Source organism: Somniosus microcephalus, chromosome 12, assembly GCF_052327205.1.
Source record: "Somniosus microcephalus isolate GS21.2 chromosome 12, FLI_Smic_1.0, whole genome shotgun sequence".
Lineage (NCBI taxonomy): Eukaryota > Metazoa > Chordata > Chondrichthyes > Squaliformes > Somniosidae > Somniosus > Somniosus microcephalus.
The window spans coordinates 99,628,224-99,642,260 of NC_140998.1; the positions used below are offsets into that span (position 1 = coordinate 99,628,224).

The 14,037-nt window shown below is 46.0% G+C and overlaps 1 protein-coding gene across 1 annotated transcript; it reads left to right on the forward strand.

The window, feature by feature from the left end:
- The first annotated feature begins 6,640 nt into the window (after positions 1–6,640).
- On the forward strand, positions 6,641–13,710 carry LOC147109423 (ral GTPase-activating protein subunit alpha-1-like). The gene is made up of 7 exons (XM_086002315.1): positions 6,641–6,867; positions 10,241–10,314; positions 10,528–10,736; positions 10,853–11,089; positions 11,681–11,884; positions 12,439–12,579; positions 13,534–13,710. Exons 1-7 carry the CDS (start codon positions 6,641–6,643, stop codon positions 13,708–13,710), a joined length of 1,269 nt encoding a protein of 422 aa, XP_085858441.1.
- Positions 13,711–14,037: the final 327 nt, after the last annotated feature.

The window sequence follows — 14,037 nt, forward strand, 5'->3', positions numbered from 1 at the left end:
TGGCCACCGGTGACGTTGACCCCCTCGGGGACAACAACGGTATATTCATCCCTTCTCCTTCTCACATCCCACTTCCCCCTCACCCCACAAGCGTTTTGCGCTTTCCAGCTAATCCTGCTGTATGCATGCATTTCTCCCTTCCTGCCCTCCTCCCTTCACCTTAACCCGAGTCTTGTGCCTTTATGCTTTCAGATAATCAGCAAGCACTGGAGCAGCCTGTCCCTGAGGACACCGTAGAGAGCGAGGCGGGAGAAGAGGAAGAGGAAGAACACACTGCATCCTTCACCCACAGACACCAGCCCAAATACTGGCACTATTCATTCTTTAGAGGCTAGTATACTAGTGGGATCTGCACAGGGTAAGGCACCAGGGATGAGTGGGCTGCAGGAAGGCCAGGGGGGAAGGGTAGCTCGGGGGCCAGCTCCCTGGAGGGCGAGTTTGCTCGCGAGGTCTGCTGCACAGGACTCAGATGAGGACCTCGATGGGGAGGCCTTTAGAAGAAGGGTGATGGGCAGGCACACAGAGATGACAGGTGCAATGGCAAGTGTGCCTGAGAGCCTCTCGGCAATGATAAGGAGCATGGAGGAGTCGGCCTCCAACATTGCACAAGGCTCTGCACACTCCATGGAGCCCATCATTTCTAGTCTGCAAAGGATGGTAGACTTCCAGTGAGACCGTGGCAACCCAGGCCTGATGCCACGTGTGATGGGCGATTTGGCAGCTTCCATTGCAGCGCAGGCGGAAGCGACGCATCGTCTTAGTGCTGTAATGCAGTCTATGCTTTGTGGCATCCAATCTCAGACTGCTCTCATGCAGTCTCAGCTTGATGCCACGCAAGCTCTGACTGCTGCCACTGTGGTTGGGTCTACCACTGTCGACCAGCGCTTTCACGGTGTTGCAGCAGGCCAGCAATCTGTGCTCCAACAGATTGCTAGAAAAATTTTCTTTTCTTTTATCACTTGATTAAATGTCAGGCTCATCTTGAAGAGATGCTACATATAATCAAGGGCTCTCTGCCTGACTGGTTCCAGTGCATTTACTCGAAAGGAAGTGGATTCAATGCGGGGCCAGATAGATACTGGCTGTTCCATGATAATACCAGTGATCTAAATTGCCACTGGAGCTGACAGCCAAGGAGCCTGCTATTGATAAAAGGTAAAGGCCGTGAAATTCGGCCCCTTAATGCCGGCTGATAAGGCCGGTTTCGGTGAAAGAATGGCGGCTGCCTCCCTTTCGCCCACTTCCGGCAGGTCCCGCGGCGGCCGCCATTTTGGGCTGTTGCCTGTGCTCGCTGGAGAAATGGTAATGAGGCAGATCGTGACATCAATGAGTGTGCAATGCTGATTTGATGCATGACGTGCCATTTTGGATGTCGCGCTCCATTCAAAGACCTCTCCTAATTACTGCTCATACCTAATCTTTCTTCTCACATCCCATAAGCCCCTTGGGGTTCAACATTGACCAGTAGATGAACTGGACCATCCATGTCTAGACTGTGGCTACAAGAGCAAGGCAGATGCTGGGTAGTCTGTGACAAGTGGCTCAATCCTGACTCCTCAAAGCCTCTCCACAAGGCTCAATTCACCATACATATGGATGAGTGCAGCCACAACAACACTCAAGATGCTTGATACCATCCAGGATGAAACAGTTCACTTGATCAATGCTCCTGCTGCTAGACTCAATATCCATCTCCTACACCACTGGTACACTGTGACTGCGTTATGAACGATACACTTCAGCCACTCACCAAGATAACTTTGACAGCACCTCCCTCCCCTGTGACCTCTGACACCGAGAAAGATGAAAGCTGCAATGTCCTGGGAACATCATCACCTATGAGTTCCCCTTGTAAGTCATGCACCATCCCAGCTTGGGTAGATAGCACCATTCCGTGATTTTCTTGGGTCAATATCCTGGAATTCCCAACCTAGCATCATTGTGGGAACACCATCACCACAAGGACTGCAGCAGTTCAAGGAGTCATTACTTTTATTCTAAAAGATCCTGCTATAATACATGATTCTAGGAGCGCATTGTTTCCCCTATGTGCTGATAAGAAGATTCAAGTCTTTTGATTGGTGACTCTGGCCTAGAAATTCACCTTGGGCGGGGACGCAAAGCGGGCAGTATCGAATCGGCCGCCCGTTCTACACAGCGCCTGATAGTCAGCTCCATTGACTGCAGTGGAACTGAATATCAGGCGCTGTGTAGAACGGACGGATGATCTGATACCGCCCGCTTTGTGTCACCGCCTGAAACAAATTTCTAGGCCTCTGGTCCCATTCTCTAGAAATTGTTATCCTGTTGACTGAGCATTGAGTGCTATTAATGATAGCAGTGGCGAAGTTTGTAGGCCAGCTAAAGAAAGTGGAAGAGTAGGAGCTAGCAGTGGGGAACTTAAAGGGGGAGATAGTGAGATAATACAAATAAGTAATACAAAAATAAATAGCCTTTTCAATAGGAAATCATTAATGTATACAGTTATTGATATTTAGTAAGAAGGTTAGCAAATCTCTGAAAATATTAAATAAAAACAGAAAATGCTGGAGAAACTCAGCAGGTCAGGCAGCATCTGTGAAGAGAGAAACAGAGTTAACGTTTCAGGTCGATGACCTTTGTCAGAACTGGAAACAAGCAGGAAATGGAACAGATTTTTAAGCAAGTGAAGAGGCTGGGAAAGGGGGGAGGGGATGAAAGAACAAAAGGGAAGGTCTGTGATAGGATAGAAGGCGGGAGAGATTAAGAGACATTAAGAGATATTCAAGGCAAAAGGAGATGGTAATGGGACAGGTTAAGAAACAAAGGATGGCTCTAGATGAAGTGTAAATTGTGCTGGCAGAATGAAAGACAGCTGCCATGTGGGAGAGAAGAAAAAAAGACAGACAAAAAGTGTGGATAAAAAATAAATAAATATATATATATATATGATAGGGGCCGAGGTTATGATCTGAAATTGTTGAACTCTATGTTGAGTCCGGAAGGCTGTAAAGTGCCTAATCGAAAGATGAGGTGCTGTTCCTCGAGCTTACGTTGAGCTTCCGTGGAACAATGTAAGAGGCCGAGGATGGTGAGGTCTGAGTGGGAATGGGGCGGTGAATTAAAGTGACAGGCGACCAGAAGCTCGGGGTCCCCCTTGCGGACTGAACGGAGGTGTTCTGCAAAGCAGTCACCCAATCTGCGTTTGGCCTCCCCAGTGCAGAGGAGACCGCATCGTGAGCAGCGAATACAGTATACTAAATTGCAAGAAGTACAAGTAAATCGCTGTTTCACCTGGAAGGGGTGTTTGGGGCCTTGGACAGTGGGCCCTAAATATTAATATGAGTAGTCAATGAGAATTTTGATAATTCCCTCACTAGCTCTCTTCTAGCCAATAACTTTTGGAAATATTAGTATTTTCTAGGTAATTTCAAAATGATGGATTTTGGCAGTAACCATTAGAACTTAGCTGAACTTAACAATTTCTATAGTTTAAGTAATTAATTCCATGAGCACAGACGGAGACCAGAAGAAGCAGGCCTGGATGGAGCACAGCGAGAGTGGAGCAGTTAAAATGAGCAGTCCCGAGCAGTAGGAGCCTGAGACTGGAAGGAGCGGACCTAGAGGGAGCACAGCAAGAGCGGAGCAGTTAAAAGGAGTGGCAGCAACTCAACAGAGGCAGTTTTTGATAAAGTGACGTCAGAGTAAAAAAAGTGACATCAGCATAAGGGAAGAAGATGATTGGTGAGTAGCTGGTGAGTGTATTTTTTTAAGTTTATAAGTTTATTTCTGCTAAGTTAGTATATTAAATAGAGGGAAAAGCTGATTGGTGAGTAGCTGGAGAGTGTAATTTGTTAAGTTTTAAGTTTGTTTCTGCTGGGTTTTTTTTTTATTCGCTTACGGTATCTGGGCGTCGCGGGCAAGGCCAGCATTTATTGCCCATCCCTAGTTGTCCTTGAGAAGGTGGTGGTGAGCCACCTTCTTGAACCGCTGCAGTCCGTGTGGTGAAGGTACTCCCACAGTGCTGTTAGGTAGGGAGTTCCAGGATTTTGACCCAGCGACGATGAAGGAACGGCGATATACTTCTAAGCCAGGATGGTGCGTGACTTGGAGGGGAACTTGGAGGTGGTGGTGTTCCCATGCACCTGCTGCCCTTGTCCTTCTAGGTGGAAGAGGTTGCGGGTTTGGGAGGTGCTGCCGAAGAAACCTTGGCGAGTTGCTGCAGTGCATCTTGTAGATGGTACACACTGCAGCCACGGTACACTGGTGGTGGAGGGAGTGAATGTTTAAGCTGGTGGATGGGGTGCCAATCAAATGGCCTGCTTTGTCCTGGACAGTGTTGAGCTTCTTGAGTGCTGTTGCAGCTGGTTAGTTCTTAGTCTATTAAATAGAGGCATGGCAGGGCAGCTCAGTCCGATGGAGTGCACATCCTGTGCCATGTGAGAAGTCCTGGACGCATAGCCTGGACGACCACATGTGCGGGAAATGTCGCCAGCTACAGCAATACAGCTACAGCAATTCGAGCTCCGGGTTTCAGAGCTGGAGCGGCGGATGGAGTCACTGCGGTGCATCTGAAAGGCTGAGAGTTATGTGAATAGCACATTTCTAGAGGTGGACAATCCACAGCTTAAGAGTGTGCAGGCAGAGAGGGAATGGGTGACCGCCAGACAGAAGAGGAGGACCAAGCCGGTAGTGTAGGAGACCCTGGAGTTCATTGCGCTCTCCAACCAGTATTCTGTTCTGAGTACTGGTGATGGCGATGGTTCCTCTGGGGAGTGCAGCCAGAGTCAAGTCCATGGCATCACAGGTGGCTCAGCTGCACAGGGGGGGAGGAAAAAGAGTGGAAGAGCAATAGTGGTAGGGGATTCGATAGTTAAGGGAGAAGACAGGCATTTCCGTGGCCGTAGACGCGACTCCAGGATCGTATGTTGCCTCCCTGGTGCCAGGGTCAAGGATGTCACTGAGCGGCTGCAGGACACTCTGAGGGGGGAGGATGAACAGCCAGAGGTCGTGGTCCATATCAGTACCAATGCCATAGGCAGAAAGAGGGATGAGGAGCTGCAGGCAGAGTTTAGGGAGCTAGGAGAGAGATTAAAAAGCAGGACCTCAAAGGTAGTAATCTCTGGATTACTCTCGGCGCCACATGATAGTGAGTACAGGAATAGGAGGATAGAACAGATGAATGCATGGCTGAAGAGATGGTGCAGGAGGGAGGGCTTTAGATTCCTGAGGCATTGGGAGTATTTCTGGGGAAGGTGGGACCTGTACAAGCTGGATGGGTTACACCTCAACAGAGCCGGGACCAATATTCTCGCGGGGAGGTTTGTTAGTGCTGTTGGGGAGGGTTTAAACTAATTGGCAGGGGGATGGGCACCAGCATATAGGAGTAGAAAAGAGGAATAAGGTGCCTAAAAGAGTGAGTGTGTTGGATAGTACTAGTGGCGGTAGTAGTACCATATTAGATAGGAGCAGACTAAGAAAGAATACGAAAAATTCAAAAATGGGTTTAGAATGAATGTACCTAAACACACAAAGTGAATACGGTTGGTGAGCCACAAGCATGATTTGCTGTGTGGCAATATGATGTTCTGGCAATAACAGAAATGTGGCTTAAAAACGGTGAGGACTGGGTGCTTAATATTCAAGGGTACAGGGTGTTCAGAAAAGATATAAGAACATAAGAACATAAGAAATAGAAGCAGGAGTAGGCCAATCGGCCCCTCGAGCCTGCTCCGCCTTTCAATAAGATCATGGCTGACCTGATCCTAACCGCCAATCTACTATCACAGAACCATCTCCTGAATCTAACAGAATTAGACACACGAAATAGGAGCAGGATCAGGCTACACGGCCCCTGGGCCCGCTCCGCTACCCACAAGGCCATGACCGATCCGAACCTAGACTCATGTCCAAATTCCTGCCCGCTCCCCGTAACCCTTAATTCCCTTTACTTCTAGGAAACTGTCTATTTCTGTTTTAAATTTATGTAATGATGTAGCTTCTACAGCTTTTTGGGGCAGCATATTCCATGGACCTACCACCCTCTGAGTGAAGTAGTTCCTCCTCATCTCAGTTTTGAAAGAGCAGCCCCTTATTCTAAGACTATGCCCCCTAGTTCTAGTTTCACTGGAGAAAGATGCAAGTTCAGGACTAAGGCAGAGGGGAACCTTGGAGGAAGTTCGGCCCAGTGAGTGAGGGGAAGGGAAGTGGCAGAGGCAGCTGAACGGATGGTCTCAATCTTGGAGACAAAGAAGTCCTTTGTTGTTGGAGGTGAGAGTGGAGGAGACAGGGGAGGGAGGGGTTTAAGAAGACGGTTAGTAATAGAGAATGGAAGCTGGGGTTTATGTTTGCATTCCAGAATGATTCTGGAATAGTGAGCAATTTTGGCAAGGCCCGATAATGCTTTGTGGTCGGTCCATCCAGATCTGGCGGTAAATGGCTAAACCAGTTGTCCACTATATCCGTTCAAGTCTGTCCCTTGGACTTAAGGGAGCGAAGATGAGGACCATACCAATGCCGCAAGACTCTCGGGCTCATCAACACCCTAACAAGCAACCATAAGTTCTGCGTCTATCTTGGTGGCAAGGCCAGCCGACCACGGAAGCTCAACAATGGTCTGCCACAGGGGTCAGTGCTCGTACTGGCCTTTTTCAACATCTGTATGGCAGACGTGCCCTGCACCAAATACCGGAAGTTCGCCTATGCTGATGACCTAGCTCTGCTGATGCAGGCATCAACGCTAGAGAAAGCAAGTAGAATGCTTACAAGTGACCTGGAACTACTGAAATGCGGCTTCCAGACCTGGTGTCTCCGCCCCAATCCAGAGAAGACATTCCATCTGAACAATAATCCCGCCGGGAAAGAACTTGAGGTTTCCTTCTGCGGAAGGCAACTTGCTCATGAACCCCACCCAAAATACCTGGGCGTCACCCCGGACAGGACTCTCTCCTATCAGCTTATTTCACCAACACCGGCCAAAAAGTAAAAACCAGGGTGAACCTGGTCCAGAAACTCACTGGAACTTCATGGGCGAGAACAGCCAGAACACCTTGTACCACAACACTGGTCCTGGTCTAATATGGTGTGGAATACTGCTCTGTCTCATGGTCCTGCAGCCGCCACACAAAGATTGTGGATGTGCAAGTAAACGCTGCCATGAGGGCAGTGTCAGGAACGTTTAAGTCCACTCCAACTGAGTGCTGTTCCACATTGCTCTGCCTGTCATTCACCACGATGCCACCGTGCTCCGTGAGATGGAAAAATCATGAGCGACACCGACCTTCGCATTCACGAAGACTTGAAAAAACCCACCCGGAAAGCACTTAAAAGCATGCCGGCCATTCTGGGAAACAGCAGGCAATATTCTTGCAGCTGGTATTGACCTACTATCCAGATGGATGGAATTGTGGGACGCATGCAACATAAAGAACCAACACCTCATCACTGGCCCAACAGCAGAGCTTCCGGACTTCGATCTCCCTTGAAGACAGTGGACAGGGCATGAACGATGCGGCCACCTGCTCCACAAGTGAAAGATGAGGGACGACCCGAAGTGCAACTGTGGCCATGAGTCCCAGACTATAGAACACATCACATCAACCTGACCACTAAGATCTGTTGCTGGAGGCACCTCCTTTTCTTCACTCGGCATCTCAGGAGGCCATCGAATGGAGAGCCTAACTAGGCATCCCATTATAAGTTGTTCCTGTGATACGAAAGTAGTAGTAGTATTGACTCCTGCTACAAAGTGCTTGTATGTAGACAGCAGAGAAGGATTGGGTTCAGCTGTATTTCCCTTTCCTATCCCTACTCTACAGTCAAATCGCATGCCAACACTTGCCATCACAGCTTACTTTGGACAAGGTACTGTAAGGTCCCAGCTGTCCACATCAAGGCATCCCACAATTCCATCCATCTGGATAGTAGGTCAATACCAGCTGCAAGAATATTGCCTGCTGTTTCCCAGAATGGCGGGCACGCTTTTAAGTGCTTTCCTGTTTTCCGGAGCAGAGGGAAGAAATCTGACCAGGGAATAAATAAATGTTGTACAAATGTGTAGGTTTTCTGTAGTTTATTTTTTGAGGTGTGGTTTGCAGTTAAAAGTGAGGAAGTCGCTAAGAATGGAAGTAAAACAAACGAGTGGAAAGAAACGTGCAGCTGAAGAGGAAATGGGAGCAGAATGAAATGAAAAGATGACAATGAACGAAGCATGGGGGCAAATTTCAGACAGATGCAGAGAAAAGTATACGAGGAGACCAAATAAGAATGAAATGGGGAGATAAATTTGGAATTAAACAGAATAAAATGAAAAAACAAATGGAGGATGAAGTGAAAGGCGAATTATAATAAAATGAGTGCTGTATTTTGTAGAGTAGCTTACTGAAATCCTGGCATGACTGGTGAAAATGTGCATTGAATTTATTGCTTTTTCATTCACTAATGATTGCAGTTGTTTTGCAAAAATTGGCATTTCCACCACTTGCAACACAATTACAGTATGATGCACTGTTTTTGATATTGTAACTGGACTGGAGCAGTAATTTCATGATCATCTCAAAGCTGCTTGAAACTTCAGGACTTTGTTCAAGTGCGGCAGAAGTTTGGTGTTTCTTTCCCATGGACGAAAAGCTCAGGAAGCACATTTTCACACATAGAAGATAGGAGCAGGAGTAGGCCATTCGGCCCCTCGAGCCTGCTCCGCCATTCAATGCGATCATGGCTGATCATCCAATTTCAGTACCCAGTCCCTGCTTTCTCCCCATACCCCTTGATCCCTTTAGCCTTAAGAAATATATCCAACTCCTTCTTGAATATATTTAATGAATTGGCCTCTACCGCCCTCTGTGGTAGAGAATTCCACAGGTTCACCACTCTCTGGGTGAAGAAATTCCTCCTCATTTCTGTCCTAAATGGCCTACCCCTTATCCTTAGACTGTGACCCCTGGTTCTGGACTCCCTGACCATTGGGAACATCCTTCCTGCATCTAGTCTGACTAGTCCTGTCAGAATTTTATAAGTTTCAATAAGATCCTCTCTCATTCTTCTAAACTCCAGCGAGTACAAGCCCAATCGTCCCAATCTCTCCTCATACGTTATTCCTGCCATCCCAGGTATCAGCCTGGTGAATCTTCGCTGAACTCCTTCCATGGCAAGAACATCCTTCCTCAGTTAAGGCGATCAAAACTGCACACACTACACAAGGTGTGATCTCACCAAGGCCCTGTACAACTGCAGCAAGACATCCTTGTTCCTGTACTCAAACCCTCTCGCTACGAAGGCCAACATACCATTTGCCTTCTTAACTGCCTGCTGCACCTGCATGCTTACTTTCAGCGACTGGTGCACAAGGACACCCAGGTCTCGTTGCACTTCCCCTTCTCCCAATCTATTGCCATTCAGATAATAATCTGTCTTCCTGTTTTTGCCACCAAAGTGGATAACCTCAGATTTATCCACGTTATATTGCATCTGCCATGTTTTTGCCCAATCACCCAACCTATCCAAATCATCCTGGAGTTTCTCGGCATCCTCCTCACAGCACACACTCCCACCCAGCTTTGTGTCATCTGCAAATTTGGAGATATATCTAGTTCCCTTGTCTAGATCATTAATATATATTGTGAATAGCTGGGGTCCAAGGACCAATCCCTGCGGTACCCCAGTAGTCACTGCCTGCCACTCGGAAAAAGACCCGTTTATTCCAACTCTTTGCTTTCTGTCTGCCAACCAGTTCTCTATCCAAGTCAATACCTTGCCCCCAATCCCATGTGCCTTAAAGTTACACTCTAATCTCTTATGCGGGACCTTATCGAAAGCCTTCTGAAAGTCCAAATACACCACATCCACTGGTTCTCCCTTATCTATTTTACCAGTTACATCCCCAAAAAATTCCAGTAGATTAGTCAAGCACGATTTACCTTTTGTAAATCCATGTTGACTTTATCCGATCCTGTCACTGTTTTCCAAGTGCTCTGCTATTACATCTTTTATAATGGACTCTGGCATTTTCCCCACTACTGAGGTCTGTAATTCCCCATTTTCTCTCTACCACCTTTTTTGAATAGTGGAGAAACATTAGCTACCCTCCAATCCATGGGTACTGTTCCAGATTCCATCGAATGTTGGAAGATGATCAGCAATGCATCTGCTATTTCTAGGGCCACTTCCTTAAGTACCCTAGGATGTAGATTAGGGTCACGAAGGGTACCGGAAATCTAGAACTCTCATGCTTTGTTCGTGCTGCGTCAATTTAAATTTTTAGTACCGAGATGGATAGATTTTTGTTCGGTAAATATACCCAAGGATATGCAGCAAAGGCGGTTAAATGGAGTTCAGGTACAAATCAGCCATGATCTAATTGAATGGTGGAACATGTTCAAATGGCTGAATGACCTATTCCTGTTCTTATCTTCCTATGTTCAAAGATAGAAAAATAATAGTGCCAAAACTGTGTAAATATCTTGTAGTTTTAGTCTCTTCTGTTCCATATAGAATATAATTTTTCCAAAAAAAAAAATCAGTAATTTAAAAAAAAATCTTTGTTTACAGATGTCCCACAATTGCGATCAAAGCCATTTTATATTATGACAAAGAAAGATCCAGAGACCAATGAAACAACGTATTGTACTAAAGACACTTTTTTGTCTGCTCGTGTCTCTGTCATCCGATGGCTGGTATCTTTCTGGTTTGAGCCAAAAGCTAATCCAGGACTTCAGATTCCTGGAGTTGAAGGTGAAAATGTACCAAAGAACATTCAGGTAAGTGATCACAACAAGCTGACTAATAGTTTTGAATTGATTAAAATGGACTTTTTTTCTTTCATTGGTTTTAGATTTTTGATTTGTAATGTAACAGATTTTCTTTCTTTCTCCAGAGAGCAGCTGCTGGTTTGGCTGCCCGGGAAGAGGGCTCCTGTCGTGGGGACTCTGGGGATGGTAGTATAGAGCTGGAACAATCCCATTCAAACACTAGCACCTTAACTGAGCGGGAACCAAGTTCATCCAGTCTGTGTAGTTTTGACGAAGAGCATCTAACAGATATGGAAATAGTGCGCAAAGTTTTCTACTCCTCAAGGGAGAATGTGAATTTTATTATAGAGGTTTTTCGACAGGTAATTTTTGGTATATTATATATTTTTTTGTAAATTTCAGCTAATGTTATTAAACTTTAAGGTTTCTCTAGTTTCGGCTGAAATGAAGTCGGCCTCATCCTTGCAAGGTTCTGACGTGCAGGAATGTCTCCATTATAAGGTGACTAAACTTTTAGCTGCACTTTTTTTTTTGAGAATGATGCAACTACAGTATTATGGGCATCCCTTTTATACATCGCAAAAGGTTTGACTTCTGAGGATTTGGGTCTAATGATTTGTTCATTTGGTGCAGCCAGTTTCTTCTGCTAAAAATACAGCCTGTGAAAGAAGTATCTTCTGCAAAGGTCAAATGCAGAACTAAAAACCTTACTCCCAACTGTGTGGACAACACGGCCAAAATAATGGAAGCTATTAGCACTGTTTGAAACCTGATTGATTAGGACAATGAGAACAGGAGGATGCAGAACAAACATTTCTACCATTGGGGTTTTTGAAACCTTGGACTTTAGTACCATCGTAAATGCTAAGAAACTTTCAACATTTGTTTAGCAGCAGTAAAAATGGAATTTACGTTACTATTTATCACACTAATAAGAAAATATCTTTGGTCAGGCTTTTCTGCTGCCTATCTGTGAAGCTGCAGCCATGAGAAGAGTTGTTAAAGTTTACCAGGAGTGGATTCAACAAGAGGAAAAACCCGTATTTATGAAAGAGGCTGAAGACTTGGGGTATTCCCCTTCAACAAGTGTTATAAATTTAGTCAGTGCTGGAGAGCATGGTGGTTCGTATCCATTGGAGAAAAAAGAACAGGAGGAGGTATTTTATAGTGTGTTTTAAATAGCAAAAGTTAAAGATTCATGCCATGTATAAATGTCTAATTGTCAATTTGCCTGAAGGGGGAAGTCTTTTATTTGAATAAAGTTGGATGTATTTGCTTTGTGAGTCATTCTAGTGGCTCTAGAATTACAACCAGTATAAATAAAAGAAAGAAAGACTTTTGAATTGTAGTCACTGTTGTAATGTAGGAAACGGCGGTAGCCAATTTGCACGCAGCAAGCTCCCACAAACGGCAATGTTGGTAATGACCAGATAATCTTTTTTTAATGATGTTGAGTGAAGGATAAATCTTGGCCAGGACACTGGGGATAACTTCCCCGCTCTTCTTTAAAATAGTGCAACAGTGACAACAATATGAATGATCTGCATTACACTAGTTCATGACTGATCTGTGCTGATAATTATGATCTTTTTCACAATGACTAACTTAACCAACTTAAGACAGCAGATGTTCATTTCAAAAACATTCCTTAGAATTAACAAAACAGGCTTGTTTCACTAAATGTTTGTTTTTTCTATGTTAATTAATCTAGGATAAAATGGCTAAAGCACCAGGTCATGTGAGGAACCTTAGCTGGACAAGAAATTCATCCTACCAGAATGCAATTAACAAAGCACCTGAAATGGAGGAAGAAGAGAGGAATGTGTATGCAGGTGTTCAGGCGTCACTGCAGGTGCACTTCAAGATTTTTTTTGTTGAGTCAGTTGCACTAAAAGTTCTAGGCCTAGAAATTCAGTAAGGCGCTGCAAGCTTTGCGCCCAGTTACCGCCTAAAGAGGGCTTCTGCGCCAGTATAGGAGGTTGCGCTGATATTGAGATCGGCGGTAATGGCGGCGTTAGCCGGTAGCGCTGCGCCGGCACCGATGACATCATCGGTGTGCGCAGTGCCCCGTTTCCGCCCCGATGCCGGCCCGACGCCCATATTCAGTTGCCGCCGCCGCCTCCTCCGTGGCGGCCGCTACGAACATCCGGAGCCCAGGGCCTTACTGCAGCCTTAGTGGGGCGCATAAAGGTGGAGGTGCGGCCGGCCGCTTTTTTGGCGGCCGCCTGCCCGCACCTCCTTCCCCGGCCTCCTCCACCACCCCCCCCCCGCGGCATTGCCGGCTGCTTTCCGCGAGCCCGGCACTTCTCCGTGGTGCCGGGCTCATTTGCCGGCACAATCCAGCGGCGATCTCCCCATTGCAGGCACCTCCACCTTAAGAGAAGGAGGAGGCCTGCAGTACCGCAGCCTGCCGCACCGCATCGGGTGGCGCAGCGGCACTTAGAGCGCTGAAATTCAGTTTCAGCGCCCCAAGCGGGGGCGGGCACACCCTGGAATAGCGCCCGGTTCCTACTTGGGGCGCAAAAACTGATTATTTGACGGTCGCACATGGCTCCGCGCCCAGCGCTAACTTTTGGCCGTTAGCCAGCTGGCGGGGCCATAGTGAATTTCTAGGCCCTAGTTCCTGAAGTTGATTACTATTCAAAGATTTGCATTGGCATTAGGAACGAGATGGGTGCTTCTAATTTTAATCTTAGATATGACATTGATTTTTTTATTTTCAATTGTGCCTTGTATCGTATTAAGTATGGTCTGTGTAGTCTATGTGCAATGCATAATTGACTAATTATGTCCTATTATATTACAGGTTTTTATAACCAACTCAGCAAATATATTGCTGCTAGAACCTGCCAATGAAATTGGAGCCCTCTTGGATGAGCATGTAGATATGTGTAAACGTGTTCTCAACATCTACAGATACATGGTTGTCCACACAACAATGAATAAGAAGACCTGGTATGATGAGAATTTTGTGTATGCATAGTAACCCTGCAAAAATGGAGTTGATTGATTGATTTTTTTTTTAAAGCTGTATTTTGGAAAATAATATTTTGGGATGCAGTTTCTAAGTAATTTGAGACATGACATATGGTAAGTGTAGTAGGTGTCTAGAACTATGGTTCCCATAGTTTTCCACCACTGGGGATTTTCCTCGCCTCATGTCTGGGTTTGTTGTAGAACATAAGAACATAAGAAATAGGAGCAGGAGTAGGCCAATCGGCCCTCGAGCCTGCTCCGCCATTCAATAAGATCATGGCTGATCTGATCCTAACCGCCAATCTACTATCACAGAACCAGCTCCTGAATCTAA